This window comes from Mus caroli, chromosome 9 (assembly GCF_900094665.2).
Source record: "Mus caroli chromosome 9, CAROLI_EIJ_v1.1, whole genome shotgun sequence".
NCBI lineage: Eukaryota > Metazoa > Chordata > Mammalia > Rodentia > Muridae > Mus > Mus caroli.
The window spans coordinates 74,124,292-74,150,957 of NC_034578.1; the positions used below are offsets into that span (position 1 = coordinate 74,124,292).

Sequence of the window (26,666 nt, forward strand, 5' to 3'; positions counted from 1 at the left end):
TTTTGGGATAGCATTAGAAATGTAATTGAGGAAAATATGTAATAAAAAATATTAAAAATTTAAAAAAAGGTTTTACACCTTGACCAAGTTAGCATTAATCCAGTTATGTAGGGTTGGTTCAACACATACAAACCTATGGGAGAAATACAGTATATAGAATTAAGGATAAAAAACACAGGTCCATCTCAGTAGATGCAGAAAAGCCCTTTGACAAAAGTCAGTATCTCTTCATGGTTAACTAAAAAGCTGGGAATAGAAAGAACATACTGGAACTTAATGGCTACATGCAGCAAAATCTATAGCTACTATATACTAAAAGGTAAAAAGAACAAAGAGCACTTTCCCTAAAATATAGAACAAGACAAGGCTGTGGCTCTTCTCTTGTTTAAGAGTCTTAAATTCTAAGCTGGAGCAATAAGACAGAAGAACAACATAAAAGGTAAAAATAGAGAAGGAAGAAAAATGGGAAAGGAATGCTACTTCCAAATGACATGAGCCAGTCCTTAAAACTTCTTTAAAACTCCAGCAGAAACTAACAAGCCTTAGTAAATACACTTGGCAGGATGCAACATCAACATATAATTTTATACACCAACAGAAGATTTATCAATAAAGAAATGAGGTCAGGGAAGGGGAAATGCTACTCACAGGCGCTTCAAAACCAAATGAATACCTAAGGGCTTTGAACTAATAACAATGGGGGCACAATACCCCAACTAGAAACCCTATGTCAGTAAGTCAAACCTCCAGTAGGAGAAATGTGTTACATTTTGTTCATTCATTGTCCAAAGGGACCCCATAAATTCCAGCAAATATTGCTGTCAATGTTACTGGTTACCCTCTCCAACCTGATGACAAGAAACTTATGCTGAAGACACTGCTTATTTGTTGCATCAAGCATGGAGAAATTTATTAGATGATCACATTATTTTGTTAGGTTTTAGTGGTGGTGGTGGTGGTGATGTTGGTAGTTTCATTATTTTAGTTTGGGTATTTGCTATCTTATTGTTTTTTTGTTTGTATACTTCTTTGATATTTGTTTTGTTTGGTTTTGATTTGGGGTTATTTTTAGAGGGGGGAGAACAAAGAGTTGGGTAGGTTGGGAAGGAGAATCTAGAAGGACTTGGAGAAGGGAAACAAGTATAAGAAGTCTAATAAAAAGAAAAAATACCCAAGAATAGCCCTAACCAGGGAGGTAAAAGACCTCTAGAATGAAAGCATTAAACACTAGAAAAAGAAATTGAAGACAGTAGATGGCAGACAGCCTTCCCAGATGCAGGCCCTGACAATGTTAATATTGGCAAAGTGGTAATATCAAAAGTTATCTACACGTTAAAGGCAACGTCCAGATTATTTTCACATACCTAGAAAAATATCCTAAATTCACTAGGAAGCATAAAAGTCCTTGAGAGGGCAAAGCAATCCAAGTAGAAAAAGGAGTATTTGATGTATCAAAACAGTTGGTTTCAGACCTCTAGAATACAATAGAGAGAGGAGGTTAACCCACACAGCTACCTAATTGTGTGTATGTATTGTGTGTGAGTGTGTGTGCTGTACAAGTATATGCATGCATATGCCACCCACCTAGTTTATTGAGACAGGAGCTCTTAGTGTACAGGGGCTCACACATTAGTTTATACTGACTAAGCAGTGAGTCCAAGGAATCATGTCTGTCCCCACAGTCCCCTCTGGGGTGGTTACAAGTCCCTGAAAAACATATATGACTTTTAAAATGCCTTTTTCAGTCTTATGTTGGTGAGACTTGAAGGGTGTATCTTCTACCATGACTAGGAGACACAACCTCACAGCAAACTCTTTGTTCCTCTGTTCCTATATACACTTTTAATGGGCATCTGAAAAATTTTCCAGTAAAGCTTTGGATAGGAACTGTGCAGAGAGGGAGATCAGATCCCATCTTGAACAAAAAGACATAAATATTCTGAAGGCATATAATCAGAACATTCTGCAGTGCTAGACATGGGCTGCCTTGACACCAAGTTCAAGGGGACCTTTTGTCATAGAGACTCCTGTGAGGAGACATTCTTCTATCAACCAGTAAAGTTCTCTAATGCTCTAGTCTGTGAATAGGATCCACTTGATACAGTTGTCTTCAGTTTTGGGGTTCTTTCGTTTAATAGTTTTAGGATCAAAACCAAGATGGAATTTAGAAAATCTATTTTGACAAGGCTCTTATTTAAAACCAAACTGTACTTTCTGTGAGAGGTCCTGAATATGCTCAAGCCCCTTGAATAAAGATTCAGAAGCATCATGGGCTACGCAGGTTTCAGGACACATCTATTGAAAGCTTTAATGGTGATATTCTTCCCCGTTGAATGAGGGTTAACACCAATTATTCCTTAGTAACTATTGCCTCATACTATGACAGCAGACATAACACCCTGAACTTCTTAGTGTGTATGCTTAAAAACAAAAACAATTAAAGAGGAAAAGTCTCTTGGAGATTCTTATCCCTACATACATCAGGTAAAGTGAAATAGAAAATAAAGTCTCCCTTAGCAACATAAATGCTGGCAACAAAAACTACAGCTCCTTAGTTATGATTTTTCCATTTGATATGAAGACAAGGTCAAGGGAAATTTAATGTCAAAGAAGAATAATGAAGCTTAAATATGAAGTGAGTGTATCTGATTGTATCATGGAGGAGAAATAATATTATTTTAAAAGGACATTTTTCAAAAAATGCAAATGAGTAAGTTAGTTTATAAGATATATAACAAATTATCTATTATATATACTAACCAGTGCATTCATAATGAATTCCTTCTTATAAATACAAAGTGAAGAGGGGAAATGAAGGGAGGAAGAAAAGAAGAAGCACAGAAGAAACATTCACAATGATAGCACTATTTGAGAGATGCCAAACTTCTAGGCTAAACCTTCCAAAGTCAATGTAACACTAAACGGTATTCTGTTTCTCACTCCTTAAAATGGTCCAAGTCATTTAGTCATTTCTACACCTAAAAAAATGTTCTTATAAACATCTTACCTGGAGAGATGAGTCAAAGCTTAGTCATGTTAGAAGGAACATTTATGACAGAAGAAACCAAGCCACCTTGATTGAAATGACTTTTGAAAAAAAAAATACTTGGTAATTTATGACATTCAGTGTAAAAGGAGGCATTGTTCATCTTATCTGTGACAAAGATATTTGCCTGCTATTTCACCTGGGTGGAACAAGGAAGGGCAGCTGAAGGTCATAGTCAATATATAACTTCATGGATAATTAAACGGCAATCTGAAAGTTTCTCACATTGTCATCAAACAGAGAAATTGAAAGGGAAGGGAGAAAAGTTGGATGTTTAAAAATATCAGGGGAGAGGGGATGAGAAGGATACATGGAGGAGATTTCTCCCACAATGATCCTATTTTGTTAGATGGCATCCTCTAACTCAGTGCTTCTCAACCTTCCTAATGCTGTGACCTTTTGATTTTATAAAAATCTGTGTTTTTTTTTTCTGATGGTCTTAAGCAACTCCTGTAAAAGGGTCATTTCTCCTCGTGAGGGGTCACAGGTTGAGAACCACTGCTCTAAATGGTCATTTTAACCAAAACATATTCTCTTCTCCACTGAAACAGGACAGAAGGAAAATGAAATGGAAGGGCCAGGCATGCTGGGAAACACTATTTCTCATAAAGAAAAAGAAGGTGTCTCTGGAAAATCAGATAAAACAATAACAGTCTCCCTTGGTTTCAGTCCAGACCTTCATGCTGGTTCTTTAAAGCTTTAAGGAGGCAATAACGTATCTAATCTCAGGAGCTACATTATTAATATAAGGAAAAAGGTGTTTTACATATTGACTTATAAAACTGAATTAAGATATTGTATTTTATATTAAAATGAAATTTTTCAGTGGAGAAGTTACCTTTAGCAAACTAATAGGTCACATGATCAGCAAGTCATTGCTTTGCATTGTGAGCTTTGATGCTCACAAGTCATCAAAACAATGTAATACCACTTCATCTCAGATCTCTGCACTTGCCACATGCTCACTGGGCCAAACAAGCCCAGTAATTATTTCTACCTCTGCCTTAAGTTACCAATAGCAGCATTCTTAAAAGTACATGACCATCACTACACGTCTGTATAAATCTGTATATTTAGGGTAGAATGTGAAGATGTTTTGTAATAATTCAAAAGGATCATAAATTGATATAATAATGGATTTGGAGTGAATTTCAGAAACACATAAGCTTTATTTAAAAAAGGGTTTTTTTAAAAATCCATCTAATGCAAAATGATACTCTCTTCCCTAGAACATTTTGATGTAAAAAAATCATTAAATAATAAAGTCTCAATTACTAGATTTCTCATTTGGTCTCAAACTTTGCTTTTAGTACTGGGAGGCTATTTGCAGACAATTTGTCAGCTCTTAATCTGTTCAGTAGGCTGCCCAGCTAAATCTCTTTGAGCTACAATACATACATCTCTGCCTTGTCTCATCATCTTTAGCATCTGACATTTTGTAACAGCATTTGGAAATCATATTTTATAGCAGTGAAACTGCTAGGGAAAATTTATGAACTTAGCAATCCCATCCAACATGTCCTGCCATGCGGAACAGCCCCCGGTACAAGGGAGATTAGTGGATGTGAGCTGCTTCAATTTGGCCAGCTGCCTGCCTAAGAAATTTTCTATTACATGGGCGAATGAGATCAACCAAGTTTGGAAACATTCAATTTGTTCTATGGCAGATTGAAAGAGAACAGTAGTGACTGGAGCTGAATGTGAACGTCTTCATATGGAGTTCTAGTGAGGTAGCAATGCCAGCATCATGAGTCACTGGTAACCATTGAATTCCTAGGTGGACTTAACTATGTCTATGTATGAGCTAACTTTGTAATCTGCTTCATTGTAGATTCTGGATGTAAAGAATTTATAAATACTACTCAATGTATAGAAGGCAGTTGAGCATAGGAGGCTTTCATGGCTCAGGATTCTATCAAACTTTGTCCTCTCTTACCCTGCCTGCATATGATGCTAAGAGAGCCTTGGAATTCACATGTAAGTAGGATGCTAGGTTCTTTCAGTTCTTAATATTCTGTAGTGTCCTATTAAGTCAGATGTCCTACCTTCAAGTAAGGATGTAGGAAAGAATTAATTAATGAAAAAATTTAAACACAATTGTGCCTGTAGTCTACAATATTAAAGAAAAAAACAGAAAATATTTTCATCCAATTATCTGGAAACACACAGATGAAAGCTGTAACATAAACAATGTTTTCAACTTGTCTAACCACAAAAGAAGAATGAAAAAGAAAACGACAATTCTTTTTAATGACAAGAATTTTCTGTACAGAAATGGAATTCATCATTCCACAGACAATGAAGGTGATAAATTACAGGCAGATTAACCTGAAGTGCACTAGGGAGTGTGCCTGAAGAAAAATTAAGTTTCAAGATTACATAAAAGGAAAAAATCTTTATCTTAAAGCAGCTAATCAAATTCTGAGCACTCTAATGTGCATAGATAATAATTCACAAAATTTAATTTAATATCTTCACTTTGTTTCCATATAAATACTACATTATATTGTAATAATATTTTACAATGATTTTCAAATCCAAAAGTTCACATTAGTCTTCAAAAATGTTAGTGTTGTACAAGCAATATGGGATTTTTCCCATTTTCGTTGACAATGAAATCTGTTTTCCTAATTTCTCTTTCTGTAATGTATAGAATTAATAATGATAAATTACATAACAATAAGATTTATAGCCAAATGAAAATAGACTGCCTCTTAACCTCTTTAAAGGCTCAAGCTTATAAAAAACAGAAGTCTCTCAAAATGAACATAAATAACTGAAAATATTTTAATCTTTATTTTCCTCTCACTTCTGATGTGAAATCTCACTATGCTGTGCAGTCTGGACTTGAACTCATGCATCAGGAAGTTGTATCACCTCTGCCCTCAGGAGCTGGAACCACAGCTAGAGACTATTCATCCATCTTCAATCTCATTATAGGAATAAAATCAATAGTTACTCACGAGAGTATATGTATGATGAACATTTCCAAGGTTACATAAAGACTTAAGAGCTAGTCAGGGCTGATCAATGATTTAACCTAACCCAAATCTTAGAGTTTAAATAATTGATGAAAAGGGTTTGATCCTCACAGCTTACTGCACACATTGAGAAACTGAAGTCATGGGAAGGCAATCTTTCCAGGGTCAAAGAGCTCACACATGGCACATGAAACATCCCTCAATCTTATAAATACAAACGTAGCTTACATTTCAAGAATATTGCTAGCTGTAGTTTCTGAATTAAATGTTTAAAGAGGATATTATACTTATATTCTTTTATAAATATATTCATTACCAAACATAAAATGTGATGAGATTGTGTGTTCTTACAGTATTTTTTCTATTTAACATTGCTTAGCCACTTAATGCTTAAGATTAAGAAAAATGTACAGCTCATGCCTAGTTCTTGCATTTAATAAGACAAATCAAGCTGTACAATTTCATTTTGCTGGATAAACAAACTTTTATATACATTTTAAAGATTTAACTTATTTTTATTTTATGTACATGAGAGTTTGGCTTGCAGTGTGTGTGTGTGTGTGTGTGTGTGTGTGTGTGTGGGTGTACACATGTGTGTGTGTGCACGTGTGCATGTAAGTGCACACGCACCATGTGTATGTAGTACTCAGGAAAAACAGAGGAAGGCATCAGGTCCCTATAATTAGAGTTACAGATGTTTGTGAGCCACTATGTGGGTACTGGAAACTGAACCTGGGTTCCCAGCAGCATCAGTGAATGTTTCTAACTGATCCATCTCTCTAGACCCTGAAGTGTTATATTATGTGCACGTGTATTATCATATTTTCCTATTATTGTAGAAAGTCCCCATTGACAGTTTTCATTTCTCCTTTCTGCAGCATTTAGCACTTATAATGCAAACAGAGCATGCATTCTTTACACACAGTCATGAAATTACCTGAGCCCTATACAGTAATTAGCACTCTCAAGCTAAAAGAATTACATCACACTTTAATTATACTATAAAATATATAATATACATATACATACACACACACACACATATATATATGTGTGTGTGTGTATATATATACGTATATATGTGTGTGTATATACATATATATATATCGCATCCGGGCAATAGGATTGTTGCCAACTCTAACAAATCTAAAATACCATATATTCTCAAAACAAGCTGGACTCAGGAATAATTCAGCAGCATATGGTCATCCGCAGCATGATCATGAGGTCTTGAGATGAATACTGCAGGTTCCCATACAATACCTACAATGTGTAGATATTGCTTTTCTTTTACTTTTTGGAAAAAAAAAACTTTGAGGTGCTTCAAAATAATACTCTTGAATATGAATTTCCATTTGTATACACATTTACCTGTTCCATTATCTGGGATAGAACCTATTAAACATATTTTCTTGCACATATTATATTGTTACGTTATACAGGCACTTATAATAGGACATACTTTCTATGTAGATACTTACCTGCTCAGAAAACAGGCCACTGTTGTCTTCTAGGTATTTACTGAAAGGGTTGGGTTCATAAACTTCTTCATCCTTTCTCAGGAGTAGTTTGGATTTTACAGGTACTGGACGAATTACTCCAGGCTTAGTCTTCATAAAGGAGAAATTTTTTTTAAAATAGAGGAGAAAATACTATTAAAATGAGTAAGTATGATTATTGTTGTTAGACAATGTTCTCACAATTTTCTTTTGAAATTTAAAGTGCTTTAAAATAATGGATAAAATGGCCTAGAAATCAGATTATTTTAACAATGTAACTAAGCTTAAAAATCAATATAATTGTTTACATATTATAGTCAATTAGTTCATTGATTATGGTAGCAACCAAGTTGTAAAGATCTACTATCATAATCTAAAATTGCAAAACCATACCAAATATGCTCTTCTACACTTTGCTTGATAAAGGTTTTTTGAATGCCTGTTCTGTGATATACATCATAGATATAATAGGATAGAGGACCTTGGAAATTCCATCCATATTATTATAGGCCATACACATATTACGTATGACAGAAATAGGTCTAGATGAAAAATATACTATCCCTATCTAGAATGTGATAGAGAGATCTGTTACCTTCAATTACTTTATGTCAAAGCCGGGGCTATAAGATGCCCTATTTTAACTTCAAAGGCAGATCTAATGAGATGAAGCTTTCTAAAGTGGCAGCCCAAAGAGGCAAACGCTGGGATTGAATGCCAGAATATCCATGGGTCCAGCTGGGCTTGTCCTGTACTTCCCTAAGACTGCCCTCTCCATTGACAGCAGGTTCCATTTGATGTAGTTTATATCAGAATAGCCTTGGCTAACATATCAGTCACTAGGAACTCATAAAACTATAGCCAGTGACAACATGAGAGGGGCTTGACTTCTTGGGGCAATTTCTAAACGTTTCACAACATGTAAAATCTTGTCACACTATCAAATGTCATGAAGTGATAGATACGTTTTGAAACCAGGCCAAATGAAAATTTAATAAAGAGAAATTGTGCCGCTCTTTGTTTGAGCTTTCTGCTGCAATCATTCTTGTCAGCCTCTTTACTCCTGGAAAACTATAAGTTAGCACTGCCTAGTCAATCCTGGCGTGCACAAGTTAAGCCCTAAGGGATTGCATCTATCTTTCTGCTCTATAAAGCACTTGATGTATTTTGAGTCTTGAATAAATGTCGCTCTGCAATACTCTTTTCCGTTGCTATTTCCCCAGTTGTTTGTGGTGTAGATGCCAAGTGGGGAAATACAGATTGAGAAAGTGTTTTCCTTCTTCAAGCTGAGAAATAGCTCCAGCTTAAGAAACTGATTCATCTCCAAGGAGAAAAATGAGCCAGTAGCATCCAGTTATTTAACACATATGAGAGCAAGTGCTCTCAAGTGCACAGCATAAGAGCACCACTCCAGTTCTACAGCCTGGTGTTGAGACCATGACCTTCTGTCATACAGACATCCTTCTTTTCTCCTTCCTTCTTCTCTCATCCCTACACTTTCTTCATGAAACCAATATAGAAAATCAAAACGACCTTCCCAGTCCCCAAACCAACATGGAACTTTAGGAGTTGAATCGAGGTGTCATCATGCAGAGAGGAGGACACCACCTAATGGAACTTGAACTGGCAGAGAGTCTCTGTGCCAGAGAAACATGACTATCTCATTTCCTGCACACCTGCACATTTCAAAACATTGCAAACAGATGTTTTGAGTTATATTGCCCTAGAGCCCATCTGACTTGTGACCAACACCTTCAAAGATGAGATCAGAAAAGAGACCATTTGGGGCCAGTGAGATGGCTCAGAAAATAAAGGAGGCTGCTGCTAAGCCAAACGGCTTGAGTTTAATTCTGAAGATTTACATGGTAGAAAGAAACAACTGATTCTCATCAGTTGTTCTTTGTTCTTTAACACACACACACACCACAAACACACACACACATGCATTCACACATGTGCTAAAGTTTTAACATTATGTAAAATTAGAAAAAAAAAAGGAAGGAATTTTCAGGGTGTGAAATATTAAGTGCAATGCATTTGAGTATCTGAGTCAGTCACTAATGCCTCAGGTTGCTTCTCTGTCAACCTTTCTGTTCCTTGTCTTCTGTGTGCTTCTTAGATATGGTGGCCTCACTAGCAGATGATTACTGAGTCTTATTTCCAGTCTCCACTGTACTGTAGGAGTTTTCCCACCTTCATTATTATTAAACACTGCATCTCATTCTACCTAAGTATCTGAACTGTCCCAACTCTTCATGGTTAACTTGATTTTCACAAATTTTTCTTTCTTAAACTGTGCATTAGCTCTTTCCTTCTTTTATTTTTGCTTCTGTACTTGATATAATTATCAGTATTTCATAGCCATGAGTGCAAACCAGAGGGAAGGGAAAAAACAGGCATGCAATGTCTTGGATACTATTGATATTCCCCTTCATATGACCTTCATCAGACCTTCCAAACACTCTCTCTATTGGTCAATTTAAAACTGTAGTCATTGTACACAACAAATCAGACTAAGGGTAGCTTGTGCCTCTCGCTCTTCTTCCACACAACGCACAACCAGTTTCAAATCCCTGTGGGCTATCTGGCACTTATAAACCCTCATTCTCCTAGACACCCTGAATCCATCATCCATCCATTTGGGTTATATGTTAATCTTTCACAAATATGGTAGGAGCTTTAAAGAGAGAAAATCAAAAGTCATTCAGTTACCATGTGAACCAAGACCTATATTTAGGACTGATCACCAGGTTTGTGCTTTTAAATGCTCCTGAACCTAGAAGACATAGACAACAATAGAGAAAACTTAAAATCTTTTTAAAAGCACCTGCTTCCCTATAACATCTGACCAATAGTGAAGTTCTTTCATTTTTTATTCCATTTAAATTAATTTCATCTCTTCATTTCCACCACTACCCTGCTTTTGACCCACCATTGCATCATTCTATGTCATTTTCTTATTTTCACTAGATCTTCTAAATAGTCTCAGAACATTATGGAACCCCAAGTTTTCAAGTTTTGAAAGATATATGTACATAAGTCCTCTCCTCTTTTAACTCATACACATATCTTACCCATATGCCAGTGAATCTAAACTTTACAACTGTCTAGATTTGATTAGCAGTCCACTCCCAAAGCATGATGGTATGATTAGAATAAGGGCATTTCAATTCTGAAATTTAGATATTAGACTATAAAATCTTAGAAAAAAAGAAAAAAAAAATACTTGACAGAGCACACCTCCTGAAGTGTTATAACTCTAATCTTTAGCTATGCACTTTCATAATGGGCAGTTTTAAATTATATTCCTAATCTCCCTTTCTATTCAGGAATGATGCCATGTAATGTTACCATATCAGCTTTATTTCTATGTCCTCAAATCCATCATCCAAATGTATTCTTAAAGAATGTGCCAGAAAGCCTTTAATATACATGACACAGCAAGGGCTTACAGGTGGCTCTTCCACAGTCCTTTCTTTCTGTCCTTCCTAATATGTTGTTCCTCTACATCAAATGATCATATAATTTTTTTCTCAATACAAAATTACAGCACAAAGTAAACTAATAGTTCCATCCAAGAAGTCTCCTAGTCCCTTGCCACTCTGAATAAGGTCTACAGACTTGCAACTGTGAGCATCTCCTGAGAACCCTTTAAACAGGGCAGACCTTAGAGTTATCCTTAACATAGGAATTAGAATCTACACTTTAAAAGGTCCTTAGATAGTTTGTGTGCAAAGGAAAAGCTACAGGGCACTAGACTAGAGCTTCTATCAAGTGAGCTCCTCAGCTGGAGATGGCTTTGCCATTTCAGACACATTTGTTTATAAGGGTCTTTTGTCTCCCATGGAAGAAGATCAGGCTGTTCTTTTTAGATTTCTCATCTCTGTTTTCTCTCTGCTCAAAGTAATCCATTATCCTTGAACATCAAGTAGGAGTTCTCCTGAAGGATTTCCTTAATTTTTGCAAATCTAATTTGCTAAGTCTGTGTGCGGACAAATACAAAGAAAATTAGATAAAGCCAATTGGAGGACTCCATAAAAGTGAGTTACTATGAGACCACCACTGTCCAACAACTAAAGCCATCCGCAGAGGGCCTCCTATCACTTTAGAATTACAGAATATCTAGACCTTTGACAAATAAACACATATCACTTTGGTTGTGCCCATAAATGAGATTCTGTAATTTGTGTCTGAAATAAGTGGAAAAATGTGAAAGGACCTTTTCACATAGTTCATGCCCAGAACACAGAAAAAAAAAACCAAAACCAAAAACAAACAAACAAACAAAAAACCATGAGTGTCAGCTGTTGTGATGAGCTGAGATTTTTTTTTTCCTCTAGATGCAAGCATTTTGCAGTGCCTCAAGAAGGAAACACCTGTCCATGAACTCCGAAGCTGCCTCGATGTGAGGCTGCTAGGACCTATTCTGTCAAATGAGACCTAGGCTCTACCAAACTAGTATCAACGGAGATAGGTACAACACAACTTGTAACTCAGAAATGTCACAGACTAGTCAAGTAATCCAATAGAGTAAGTACTGTGTAAGTCACACCATCATTCAACTTCCCAATAATGGCAAAATCCTATCAGTTGATCTTTCAAAGGTTCCTAGCTCTTCCCCTTCTAGTTCAAAATTACAAATTCTTACAATGTCGCATCTTCCCTGTCTTCAACTAGTTTCCCCCTTCCTCAACTTGTCCTCGACTGCTAACCCCCTCACACCAGCACAATCACTCTGGCTCCCTGGTTCTGATTCCCTGTAACTCACCCACTGTGAACTTCCTCCAGGAGTTTCCACTTGCTCTACTCTATATATGGATTTTATTTCAAGTATCTGCTCAAACATCACCTTATCAGAAAGGATTTTTCTGATCATCCATATAAATTTCTCATCTCTGTAACCCTGTAACATCTGCCACCGTTTGACATCTGCATATGTGTTTACTGTCTTGCTCTGTCTACAAGCTCCATGAGGCCAGAGATCTCTGAAGACCTGAGTTTGATTCCCCAGAGCTGACATTAAATTGCCACCCCAACTGCATACACTTGTCGTCTATGTCAAAAGATATGACTACAAGGATCCTGGCCAGTAAGAAACCTTGTCTCAAAAGAAGTGGATGGCACCCCATAGAATTGCACCTGAGGTATTCCATTGCCACTAATATGTGTTTGTGTGTGTGTGTGTGTGTGTGTGTGTGTGTGTGTGTGTGTGTGTGTGTGTGTGTGTGTATAAAACCCCATATATATATGGATGTATTTCTGGGTGAATGTGTATGATTGACATTGGCATAAATTATGTCAAGGATTCTAAAACCTCAGACTCATGGCAAATCCTTCCCCAGGTCAGGTTCACAGAAAATGGCAAAGCCTTCCCTGAATCAGGCTCAAAGGAATGGCAAGACTTTCCCCTGGTACAAGTATGAATGCTGACAACCTCTGCGGAAGGTTTAACTGTAGCTTCCACCTCCAGGCTGACTGCAGCCTGAGACTGATACCCTCCAGAGTCTCCTATGCAGATTAGCAAACCTGTCACTGCCTCCATCATGCTGTAACTAATACAAGAAATGCACTGGATTCCCAGGGCATTACTGGAGTATCTCCATCAGTGTATGGCCTACTCACGCCCGTGATTTCATTATGTGTGTCTGTCATTTCTGCCTTCCCATCACTTTAGTCACATCAATCCCCAAATCAAAGCCATACAGGTTGCGGCAGCCATACATACCATACATTCATTTAAAAAAAAAATGGTGTCACTGTTTCTGGAAAATACAAATGAAGCATGAGATTGAGCTTGCATAGTGTCTCACTCTGCTTATCACATCTCACTCTACTCTTAAGCATCAGTGGAAAATCTGAGACAGAAAGAATGGAGTACTGAGAATTCACTAACAGGATTTTTTTGGGGGGGTGGAGGAGGGATTTGAAAGACATTAATCTAAGGCTTCTATTTATTTGAATTTATAATCCATCACATGTACATTTTCACTTGAACACTGCTACTAGTGCACATAAATTTTTTTTTCAGATTTGAGAACTTACAATAATAATTCTATGGCAGCAAGTTGCTGCCTCTGGCTGTAGACCAAAGATGAAGATTTACTGCCAGCAGTGACCTAGCCAGTTTGATGCCAACATTTTTTAAATGATGGCCTCTACGGCAACATCTTTCCTAAATTAGTAACTTCCACAAATAGGGAGATAGGTTGCCTGTAGCTACAGTAATAAATTATAAGGTGATACGATGTAGAACAAAAGACATAAAAGGGACCCAGTTTTCAAGTCTGTTATCTCACGGGTTTTTTTTTTTTGATTTGTTGGTTGGTTTTGCATCATAAGATAGTCATACAACAGTAACCAGCAATAGAGTGTTACATACCAAACACTGTGAACCTGCTAGATACTCAACTGATTTCATGGATCAAAACATGTTTAAAGTGACTAACTGTTACTTGTTTCTGTTTGCTTCTATCTTCTAACCATTTTGCAACTGAGTTTTTCCTTAGAAACTTTACAGCAATAAAAGCTTATAGGAGTCCAAAATGTAGAATTTTACATTGTAGACAAAAGAAGCAATATCTAATTTATTTATTTAATAGTTCACTCAATTGGTGAATGGTAACAGGGTCTAATTCATTACAAAGTACTTGAATCAAACATTTACACCTATTTTACCTTCAAATAAATATCTCAGCTCTCAAAATCTTCTAGTATATGGTAAATCTCCCAAGAATAAAAATAGTTCATTTTTATTCTGTGAGGCTACTGAGGTGGCCCTTGGTGATTATGAAGGTCCAATGAGATAAGATGCATGCCAGAACATTGTAAGAAAAGAAATTTTAAAAATTGAAAGGTAAAATACATATTTATAAATATAGAATATATAAAGAATGTCAACTGTAAGTGCCCTAGACAACTCATGAAAATATCTATTTACTGGGCTTTTATTTTTAAAAGTTTTATAACTACCATAACAGTTCTATAACACTAAACAGTGTTCAATTATTCAATTATAAAGCACATTCCATAGCTCTGGAACTGTTTGGTGGAATATAAACAGTGCAGACTGACCAGACTGAACTATTTTGATAGACAAAAGACAATAGTGTGAGTCATGGCTGAGGAGGTGAACCTGATGAAGGCCACGGTTGCTAAGTATGCTGTGTCAAGGAAAACTGGTCAAGGAGAAACTGCCTTTGAGCTGAAAGAAGACATCAGTTCTATACAAATGCCTATCTAAACCACAAAGACTTAAGGGCTCTCAGGAAGCTGAGTCATCCCAGCAGAGCAGGCTACAGCAGCTGGGACTCGGACCCAGAGACAAAGCAACTGCCTGCTTAAGGCTCTTCTTTATTCTATTCCAGTAAGCTGCATTTGCTCTTACTTCTATGCAGCCATGGGGTTTATTTTCTAAACCTCTTATGGTTTTCTCTGTAGCTTTTGCAGCCCATCCTGAATGATGCTGAATTATGTGCAATGGCATTGAATTCCAATCCAAAAGAGCTAGCTGCCATCTAACTCAGGCTCCCTTCATAAAAGTAAATGAACAAGTCTTACCCATCTCGTTCAAACTAAGCTATTTCTGAGCAGGGAAAAGAGGACACACTCATCTTTGTTAATATTGAGATGGTCCAGTTCCAGAATTAGGAAGGCTTCGTCAGAGCTTCAAACTGAAAGCCTATGTTGTCCATTCCCTCTTCCTCTTTGTTATGTGCCACATGAAGCACTATCCATCTGGCCCCACTGTCCCTCATCCTCTCTGCACCTCTTCATTAAATCATCACATTTACCAGACAATGCGAAGTTTCAGGATGAGCCAGACCCTGGAGGTGGTCAATGAAGATAACAGTTCTCCAGCGGCCCATTTCCCAACGTACTCTACTCAACAGATGTTTCTTAAGTCCCTCAAACTATTTGAAAATCAACAATAATGATTCCTTTTGAAAGCCACAAAGAAGACTGTTGAACACTAATTCTATTATCTTAGATAATGTATTTAAACTCTTTCAGCCTCTACTTCTCTGCCTGTGAAAAATGGCTTCTCATATCTTTTAATAATCTAAAGCTTTAGGGTACAATAATATCATAATTTTCGACAAGACCATATTGAAAATAGCTTATGGTGCTATATGAGTCTCATAAAAATTCCTTCAGGCTGGCACAGTCCTTATTATTACACTTATGCCACTTAGAGATAGGAGATTTCTTTCCAGTTGTCTACTGTGTTGATGGTTAATAAAGGAAAAGCTTTCTAAAGAATGTACAAATGTACCAACAATCTACTGAGATAATGTTTATCTAGCATTCATATCCAATTATTTAAATTAGTCTATTTGTTTCATTTATATCTTAATAGAGTGACTACAACATTTTAACTATGTATATAATAACAATTAAAGAAAAAACCATGAACTTGAAAGATCTGGGGGATAGAACATGGGAAGACTTGGAAGGAGAGAAAGAGGGGAAAATTGTGAAAGTATGTTGTAATCTCAAAATAATTTAAGTAATATTTTAAAGTTTTTATGTGTGGATTACATTTGTCATTCAGAATATATTTCTATTGCTTAGCATAGATTTAGACCACTTACATGCTAATTCTCATGTGTAATTACCTCTTCAATCCACACATAGCTAGAAGCTATCCCATAGTATCTCTTTTGATCTCTTTGAACTGGTGGGATCCTTCTCATCAAGACGTGATCTCTCAAAATGCAAGTCACATTTTTTTCTGACTCAATTCGATCTCTTGTAACACTATTGTTCAGAGTTTATGGTAGTTACAGTCTATAAATTGTCTTATGTGTTAGCCACGTAAAAGGCAGCCATCAAGTGCCTTTACTAAAACATCAGTAAATTTTGTTAGGCAAGTGAGCAAATTTATTATCTCTTCATTCTCATTCAGTGGAGCTTTCCTGAGAAAATAGAATGTTTAAAGCACGTACATACCAGTTGGCTCTCAGACGCTGTTGAGGATGATGAAGAAAGATTTGCCTAAAATTATAAACATGATGGATATTAGTGAAATTGTTTAGTAAAAGAACATGTCTGTTCTAAGTATTGTATTTTACTAGAACAATTCATGTTCATTGTAGGATACTGAAAAATATAAAAGAAATGGAAATGCATTATATCAAGAAACAGTCCTTTTGAGCAGAGTGGCACATGACCTTGCCACTTTAGCTCACAAAGCAGAGTATATGCTGTTTTTCTTCTTGTGTTTATAATGTAAGTATCACTATATGATATCAATGATTCCCCAATGTTTGATAGTATCTTCTGTTTGTTCAGTCCATATTTTATTTAAGCATAACACTATTGTTGATAATCATGTTTACTTACATGAAAATAAAAAACAAGGCTGATTTTTTTTCTCAAAGCGTATTTACATTAAGAGCAAAGCATGACAAGACTCCCTGGCATTAAAACTGTTAATTTTTTGCTTTCAAATTTCTTTACTTGTTAATATTATTTCTTTGTCAATAGTACCTATATTTCAGTTCTTTCACCTGAATTTAACTTCCTTCTTTTTATTAAATTGTATTTTGGTAAGAGTGTTAACATAAGATCTGCCCTCTGCATGAGCCTTACATGTGTGTACTGTGCTGCTGATAGAACACACTTTACACACCAAATGGCCATTGAATCTTTCAACTTGCTCAGCTGAAACCTAGTGATCATGATGATGTCTCCCCTCCATACTACCTGTACAAATGCCAATTTCCTTCTTAATGAAATAAATACTTTCTTTTCAGATTCTACTTCCATCATTTTTCCTGCAATTCTTTTTTTATTTTGTCTTTACTTGCAAATAATTGAAATGGCTTCAGAATTCCAAGATAATCGCATTTTTCTATCCCATCCGCACTGGCTTCTGTTGTTGCTCTTCAGGTAAGCCATAATTTGGTGATCAGATATTTACAACTCGTTAGTATTTTGCACTTTTCTTAATAACATTATATGCTTTGCTGTGATCTTCCTGGAGGCTAGGGATGATAGGGGTGGGCTGAGCAGAGATAAGGGAACAGCTTATGTTGAAGAAAGGCTCTGAGGAATCTTCATTCATGCTGGGTATGAGTCATGAGAGTACTAAGACTATAGCTACAAATATCATGTTCTTCACAATTACTAAAGTCTATTTTAAAAATTCTCACCACATACAAAACATACAATTTGGTAGGGAGGTATAATTGATTACTTTGATCAAATTTTTTATAATGTGTGCACAAATTGGACATCACACTGTATTCCATGGATATAAAATTATTTGTCAATTAAAGATCAGTATAAATTTTCATAAAATAGTATAGCAGATTTTCAACAAGGTGACATTTTTAACATCAAAGGAATTCTGTTAGCTATAGTTTCTGGTTGGTTAATTTGGGTTTGGGGTGTGTTGTTTGTTTGTTTTCTAGGGTCGCATTACAGCCTAAGGTGTACTCAATCTCATAACCTTCCTGCTCAGCCTGACAACATTGCTGACAACAGAATAATGTGCAACCATGTCCTACTTAGCAATTAGGTTCCATAAGAACCAAGAGTGAAGACTGCAAAGTGAGGATGTGACTATCTCTGAAACACAAATGACTACATAGGGCCCCAGCTATGCTGGTCAGCCTTGGAGAAACTAATTTTGCTTCCCAAGACATAATACCAAAGTCACAAAGTGATACCAGGCTCCTTAGTCACTGTCTGGAACTCCATTTCCTTGAAAGCCATATTGGAGAAACAGTAAAGTTGCATAAGATTATATCCTCTTGTGGATGTAAGATATAGAACTGGTTCTGTCTTCTTCATGCTAGTGGAACAAAGCCTGGTAGTAACCTCCACTCTTCCCTCAGCCCCTTTCACATACACATGTGCACTGCAGCAGCACATATGAGCAGGAAAATGAGAAAATGAAGATAATTGGTAGACTGGCTTTTCTTGCCTCTATTGTGCACAGCTCTTCCTCTAACTCATCATTCTCTGGACTCATCCTCTGGAAGCAGATCTGGACCTCACGTGGGATTTAAGTTACCCTTTCCCCTAAGATCTATGCCTTCCCTGAGCAGCACCTGAGTCACTCCAGCATAGCAACGCCTGCAAGCATAGCAACAAGAAGAATGTGTGAGCTGCATAAATGAGAGATGACCTTTATTTGAATATCTGTATATAGAGTGGGAAATATTCTTAATAAGGTTTGACACATTTTTCAATATATTGTGATATTTAGGAATCAATATTCTTTCATTGTAATGACATTTTCTGTCTCCTGAGCTCATTAAAATGAGATTTTACCTATAAACTATCATATATTTAATAAGGTTGTACCATTTATTTTTATGGAACTTAAAAGTAATTCATGAAATGTAAAAAAAAAAAATCATGAAAGAAGTTATTATCAAGTAGAATGTTACTCCAAAACCAAGGTTTTTTTTTTCTTTTTGATAAATTCATTAGATGCACAAATATTCTATTTCCTAAGATTGAATTTTATTAAGAGTGCATGCTGTGATTTTTAAATTACATGAATGAAATGGATTTATACAGGTGATAGTTCATAAAATATAATAAAGGCAAATGCAAAGCAGAGAAAAATTTCCTCCCAAAGACAAAAGACTGAATGAAAACTGACACAGTGTTTAATATAAAATATATTGCTTCACATAGAGAACAGAAACTGTCTCAGAATGAATGCCGGGATACATCTCAATGGTAGAACAGTGGCCTACCATACACAAGGACCTGGGTTTGACTCCTAGCAACAGAAGAAGGCAGCAGAGGATGCTGGATAGTTTGTAATAGTGAAACTCACCACATAGGACTCACTGGTGGTTTAATTAACTACTTAAAGTTTATCTGCCACTGGCTGTTGTTGTTGAATTTAGCATATGTTTAATAGTCAAATAAAATGCTATTGATAACTGTTCTATCCAGTCCTACAAAAGGCCTAACACTAACATGTTCAACATGTTGTTAGCCCTATTACTATTGCACTTGAAAATAAACTAAATGACTTGAAAATAGCCTTTGCTACAAGCATACCTTGGGAGAAGCAATAAGAAAGCCTTAATTATCCTAAGCAAATGAGGGTGTCATTGATCCACACTCATCCTAAAACCCTGTAAGAGGGGGAGACAACTTGTAAAGATGCACTTTTACACCGATTTTATTCTTCCTCCCTCCATTCCTTTACGTATCCCCTTCCATTCTTCCTCCCTCTCCTCCCTTCTCCTCCCCTTGTTCTCTACCATTCTCTCTCTCTCTCTCTCTCTCTCTCTCTCTCTCTCTCTCTCTCTCCCTTTCTCTCTTTCTTTCTATCTATCTTTCTTCTTTCTTTCGTTCTTTCTTTCTGACAGTCTTCTGCCCAAGAGTCACACAAAATAAATATTCCTAAAGCCCTTTTTACTTAATTAATCTGTTAATCACAGGAAAGTTGAGAATCCTCTGAGCATCCAGATATGCTTATACTCCAGGAGGTACCCATTCTGTTTGTCTCCTTGAATAGCATTCAATCCTCTGGCCTGTTCCCCCTATTTCTATAAGAAAGTGACCATCTCCTTTGTTCTTTTGTGGCTTGTTGTGGCCTCCCTGGGCATTTGCATCTCAGAAGTGAGGGTCTTGCCATTGTGTTCACCTCCCTCAAGCCAGTGATACTTCAATGACTTGTACAATACATATTTGCCAAATCAGTGAATAAAGCAGGAAGCTGAACACCAGAGTTGGGAAATTCTAACTAGTTTTCCCACTACTAATGATCCCTGGATTCTGTTTGAGACTAGAGATTTAGTGTGTTTGAAGCTTGCCCAAGATACACTCAAGTGCAGCACAGTTCTCTCTGGCTTTCATCCTGCCCTTCCTCGGTCCTCTCTGTGGTACACTGGCTGGTGAACTGCATGGCCCCTGCTTTTGAATGGAATCTAGGACTCTCTTCGAAGTTAATGAAACACGGAGTCTCACCATGTATATTACTGTGAACATGCCTAATGTCCCCAGGAGAGTAAAATACTAAAATTTTAGTCGACAGACTTCTCAAAGTCTCATGTCCTGACAGGACATGGGAGAAAACTAAAATGAGAAATTAATGAAATAAAAACTATTCAATTTGTACTTTGATGAAACATCATGTGTTTTATCCATTATATTAAAATTTCAAAAATGAATTTTTTCCTTGTTCATTTTTTTAAAGTCAGAATATATTGCGTTTAAGACAAATACTTGTAAGAAGACGGCCTAAAGCTAAACTGAACTTCTTGCCCTAAAAATTGTATTATTTTTTCCTTAGAGTAAATGAATCAGCAGTCACTTAGTAATTACAGTAACAGCAGCTGTGTGTTGGTAAGTATGAGTTGTCTATAAGTTGACACCAAAAAAAAAAAAATGGTTTTACCTGCCATTATAGAAAGTACTCTTCCAAAAGACCTATTTTCCAAAGATGTGGACATATTTAAGGTGCCCCACATTTAAATGTTATATTGTAATAGAAAGTAAAAATCAAGGCTTCTTTCTCAGGAAACAAACTTTAAGGTCAAGAATCTTAGTAGAATTAAAATTGTATTTGTTCTAATCAAATCCTGAATTTGTTTAATGAGTCACCGTTAACTTAAAATGACTCAACTGCTCTCACAGGCTATGGAGATGAAAAATCATCTTTAACTAGGTCTAACAATAAAAAACCTTTTAAGTGCCTGGGTAGATGACTAGTGGGTTAGATGACCACTGTGAAGCCCAAGGACCCCAGGCCTTCCCTGTACCCTACCAGGCATGCTAAGCCACCAGTAACCTCAGCACTCAGGAGCCAGTGATCCTGGATCCAGCTGACTAGCTAGACTGGCTAAAGTGTTACACTCCCAATTCAAGTGGGAGTCCCTGCTCTGGTAAATAAAATGGAAAATGGTTGTAGAAACTCCTGATATCAACCTCTTGTCTCCACACCCACACAAGTGTAGTCATTACAGACAAGTCCATATGCAAAAATAAAAACAAAATTTAAAAGAATTACTTTAAAAAATTCTGTGAAGATTGAAGTATCCCTTCCAGAAATATTCCAGCTGCTATTACATTAAGATACCTCCCCAGGGTGTGGTTAGCTAGAAGCTAAACACATGAAAGGTGCTAAACATGAGAGGTGGTCTACTCTATGAAACTGAAGCAATGGATGAGAAAGTTTAGCGAGAAAAATATTTTAGGTACTTTTCTTGGGAGCAGTCCTTATGACCATAATATCTATGTTACACACACAAAAACAAACCCATATAATTTTAAATAATGTTTTTTCCTTGTGCCCACTAAAAAAATCAAGGAACCCGATATATGAGGCGTCTAGTCTTCTAACGATAGGTAGGTATAAGAGAAGGGGGGGAGATATGGATAAAGGTAAAAATGAAGGGGAAATGAAGAGAAGAGGCTATAATTTATAAATAACTCCATCGTGTTACAACTGCTCTAAGGGCAGTTCACATAAGGACAATATAAATCATAAATTAATCAAATGAGAAGACTATCGGCTTTCCCTATCTTGTGGATGAAAATGAAGGCACAGTCAGATAAAGTAAGTGATCCTCCCCAGAAGCAACAGTTTCCATCGGGATCTAGCCTACCAATGTCTACAGTCTTTCAGAACATTCCTCCAAAGGGCTTCCAATAATAATGGAAACTGACAGCAAATGTTTCCAGGAAATGCTCTGAACCATGTTCCTGCCACATCCTGTAAGCATCATTTCCCAAATGTGATAAAATTTAATAATTTCACTGAGCTTATTGTGTGCCTTAGGGAGATCCAAATGAAGGCAGAAAGGTGTGAAGTGCATCGATGGTATGGCACAATCCACATCTAATAACTATTTATCCTTGATAATGATGAAAACCACAGATTAGAGGAAGCAGCATGTGCTGTAAAAGGAGTGGTTTAATGGTTCATTTTAGATTAGATGCTCAGCACTTGCTAGGAAACTGTCTCATTTGCAGCAGAATATGTTTGTGAGGAAGCAGATGAGGAACACAGTCATGACATAGATGACAAGAATGCATAAGGGTCTGAGTGCATAGCGTACTAAGCCAGCCCACCATCATTCAAACTAAGCGAGGGAGTTCATATCTACACGTCTGTTGGTGTGAGTATTCTTTTTTTTTTTTTAGATATTTTCTTTATTTACATTTCAAATGCTATCCTGAAAGTTCCCTATACCCTCCCACCACCCTGCTCCCCTACCCACTCACTCCCCCTTCTTAGTCCTGGCATTCCCCTATACTGGGGCATATAAAGTTTGCAAGACTAAGGGTCCTCTCTTCCCAATGATGGCTGACTAGGCCATCTTCTGCTACATATGCAGCTAGAGACATGAGCTCTGGGGGTACTGGTTAGTTCATATTGTTGTTTCACCTATAGGGTTGCAGACCCCTTCAGCTCCTTGGGTACTTTCTCTAGCTCCTCCACGGGGGACCCTGTGTTCCATCCTATAGATGACTGAGAGCCTCCACTTCTGTATTTGCCAGGCACTGGCATAGCCTCATATGAGACAGCTATATCAAGGAGTTACAGAGACAAAGTTTGGAGCTAAGACGAAAGGATGGACTATCCAGAGACTACCCCACACAGCGATCCATCCCATAATCATCCACCAAACCCAGATACTATTGGATATGACAGCAAGATTTTGCTGAAGTATTCTTTTTTTTAAAGATTCATTTATTTATATGTGTGTGTCTGAGTGTATGTATGCAGACCACATGAGTGCTTGTTGCCTTCCAGAGGCAAAAAAAAAAAAAAAAAAAACCAGATCCCCTGGAATTAGAATTATAGCCATGTGGATGCTGGAAACCAAACCTGAGTGTTTGACAGCAGTAGAAAATGCCCTCATCCCCTAAGCCATCACTCCAGATTCCTGGTTTTTTCATAAACAGACACTGAATTACTTGCTAACTAAACACAGGAAAGCAACAAACTAATCAATCACTCAATTAAACTGTGGAATTAAAGTTACATTGTGGAATAACCTCAATGTTTCAAGCATATGAGTTGGCTATTTCTTAAACACAGAATCAGTGCTTATAAAAATAAATGCCATCTAAGCTTTGATGATTATAGATACAAAAGGTAGGTGATAGCATTCTGTTTTGTTTAGCTAAGTGAATTAGACAATAATTCGTTTAAGAAGGAACCCAATTGATACAGTTACTTGATGCTATACACCTGACGTATCTGATTTCCTGTGTCTGGGCCAAGGATAGCATCGTATCCCTTTCCACGTATGAAAGAGTGAATTATAATTATACAGTATAGTCGATACAAAGCTGAGTTCCATTTAAAATGTGTACGTGCCTCCACTGAAAAAGTAGCAAGCATAGTTAGAAAGATACTTACGTATTTGGTTTCTCGACCAGCTGCTCTTGGATGGGTTGTAGGAGTCTGCATGAAAATAAAAATAATTATACATTTCAATGATTAGTGAATACTGAAAGATTCAGATTTTAAGGAAGAAACGCATCTTTTTCTCTGTTGAGGCTTTCCAACCATAAGTCCCACTGAATCAGACTTCCGTTTATCTCTAAAATTGCTTTATTAAATTGTCCCCATTTGTTAGTCTCTTCACAGCTGTTATTTGTTCATACTCGGGCAATTTCCTCTTATTTATTGATAATGTTACCCATGAGTCCCACAGTACCTAAACACAGTTCGTCTATCATTTTTGGCTGACTCAAAATTCACTAGAAATTTCTGTTCTGTCAGTTCTTTGAATTCCTTATGTCCAAAGACATTCATCCCATCTCAGTAATTTACTTTGAAGATCAAACTCAACTTTACCTCCAGGAATAACATTGAAACTCTAAATTTCAACTTTAAATATCCCTCCTTCAAAATTCTCTCTTTACCCATACCTTCATGTCTCTAATACGTCTACTATCAGCTATATTACAGTGAGATTTCTAAATTGTTTGCCATCACTAACTTTATTCTGGTCCTATTACCGCTTAGTTTACTATTAATAAAATATTAATTAATGTTCAATTAATAATTAATATGAATTGATTTCAAACCTCATGTTTAATATTTCATTTATCCTGTTTTCCTCTCTTTATATGACACATCTGCTTGTAAAACAAGAACAGAAATCCTACATGTGCTCTCTGATCCATTTATCTCTATTCTATCTCAAATGTAAATCTGAGAGGTAAAATATTTCTGTGGAACTCTCAACCACAATTTGATTTCATCTTAAATAAATGGCCATCAACTTCACCTGTGCACAATCCAGATGGTTTGATAATCCCCTAATATTTTTTTCCCTTAGGTCTACTTTCTGGGATTACAGAAACAGATTTAAGCTTCAAGTGTGACCCAGAAGACATCACTTGGTCTTCATGATGATTAGTCTTCATTGTTAACTTGTAAGATTCTGGGATCAGATAATTGTGCTAAGTGGTGGCATGTTTTGGACATTCAAGTCATAGTAATGAGGTTACCAGGGTTCAAAGCAGAATAGATAGTGTCAGAGGAGGACAAATCATGACAGAGTTCAGAGACCTAAAAATAAAGCACCTTATAAGGTCTTTGACTTATATTCTGGGAGGAAATATGTAGCTTTTATCAAGTTATAGAGGAATACTTGAACAGAATCTCTGTGTAGAGCAGAGCAGAGCAGAGTGGGGTACCCACGTAACAATGATGCTTCTGTGCTGGTCAGTAAAATATGGCGACAGTTTAGAAGCACAGAAGCTATGTAATAATCACATTCTACAGATATTTTAAAACTATAGTGAAAAAAAGAGGATTTGTTGAATGTGACAAAAAGAGAAAAAACTCATGCAAAGTTTCTGGACTTAAGCGAATGAAAGACTACTAAAAAAAATGTAAAAGGGTGGTGGGTGTGATCAGTTGAAAGAAAAAGTCTTAACTGCATCTTCACCAGTGCTGAGCTTGAAAGCTTTTTTTGTAGCTCTGAGTGGAACAAAGACTAAATAGTTAAGAATCTAAAACTTGAAAAAAGTACCAGAACAGAGGCACACATATGAAGCTGCCAGCATGTATATGATTTTCATAAGGCTGGATAACCATACTAAAGGAATGAGAAATCTAGGGACTGGTCCCTAAACACCCTTACATTGGTCAGTTTGGGAAAGGCAGATGGGCAAACATAAGGGAGCAAGAAATAATAATGCAGAGAGGAAATTGGAAGAATACGGTGCTCAATTATAATCTTAAGCATACTCTATTAAAAGAAGTTTGTTGTGAAATAAGAATGCCATTCAAATTTTTTTTTTTAATTTTCTCAGACTCAATTTATAACTATCCTAGATGTGAGTCTTCTATTATTTGTCCTTCTGTAGTAAGAGCCATTCTCTCTTTTTTCATCAAAGCATAATGTCTCAGGCTGGCTTATACAAAATGCAATAGACTGGGTAGCTCCTAAAGAACAGGCATTTAATTTTCTCAGTTCTAGAGGGTAGACAGGCTTAGACAGGCTCATTGTATGGTGAGGTCCTGTTTTCTCATCACAGTTGGGAATTTCTTGTTTAATCAGTGAAAGAGATAAAGAGTTGCTCTCCAGTCTTTTTCATAATCCCATTAATTAAGAGTCTATCCCCATGACCTACACACACTTTAAAAGGCCTCATTATAATACCATCACATCAATGATTGATCACTTACTCCTGGAAGAAGGAGTCAGACCATGACACATTCTGTTGTGAATCAAGATTCGATTCTGGATGGAATTTTTCTGTAGCCTTTCTACTCTTCAGCATAACCAGTAGTTCACGGTCATTCATCATGAGACCCACCCATCAGCACAACACCATGATCTAGTCATTCCAAGTCTCAAACAAAAATGTCTTCCTTGACCCCATTACTAATCAGTTTATTGAAGTTTTTCAAATTAATTACAGGTGTTATTTAATCTATAGTTTTTGTCTGTTGGCATTTAGATATTTTGTCTTTACTTTCTCACAATATTGTGCAACATCAGGGATAAGGCAAGTAAAGGAGCAAACTCTGGGAGTAAACTGAGTCCCCACGGTCCTTTGTGCTGGCTGCAGAAAGGGGAGCAGCTTATTACAAGTTGGGATTGCAAGCTTGTACAACCACTCTGGAAATCAGTCTGGCGGTTCCTCAGAAAATTGGACATAGTACTACCGGAGGATCCAGCAATACCTCTCCTG

At 36.7% G+C, this 26,666-nt stretch overlaps 1 protein-coding gene across 50 annotated transcripts in view; it reads right to left on the minus strand.

The window, feature by feature from the left end:
- Mlip (muscular LMNA interacting protein) overlaps nucleotides 1–26,666 on the minus strand; it is a 241,799-nt gene that overhangs the window by 42,378 nt on the left and 172,755 nt on the right. For all 50 annotated transcript variants that reach the window (XM_029481434.1, XM_029481438.1, XM_029481428.1 and 47 more), the window contains 3 exons: nucleotides 23,872–23,916; nucleotides 16,476–16,520; nucleotides 7,509–7,637 (listed from right to left, as the gene is read on the minus strand). In XM_029481434.1, the coding sequence (XP_029337294.1) occupies nucleotides 7,509–7,637; nucleotides 16,476–16,520; nucleotides 23,872–23,916 (219 nt within the window). The remainder of the gene's footprint in view (nucleotides 1–7,508; nucleotides 7,638–16,475; nucleotides 16,521–23,871; nucleotides 23,917–26,666) is intronic.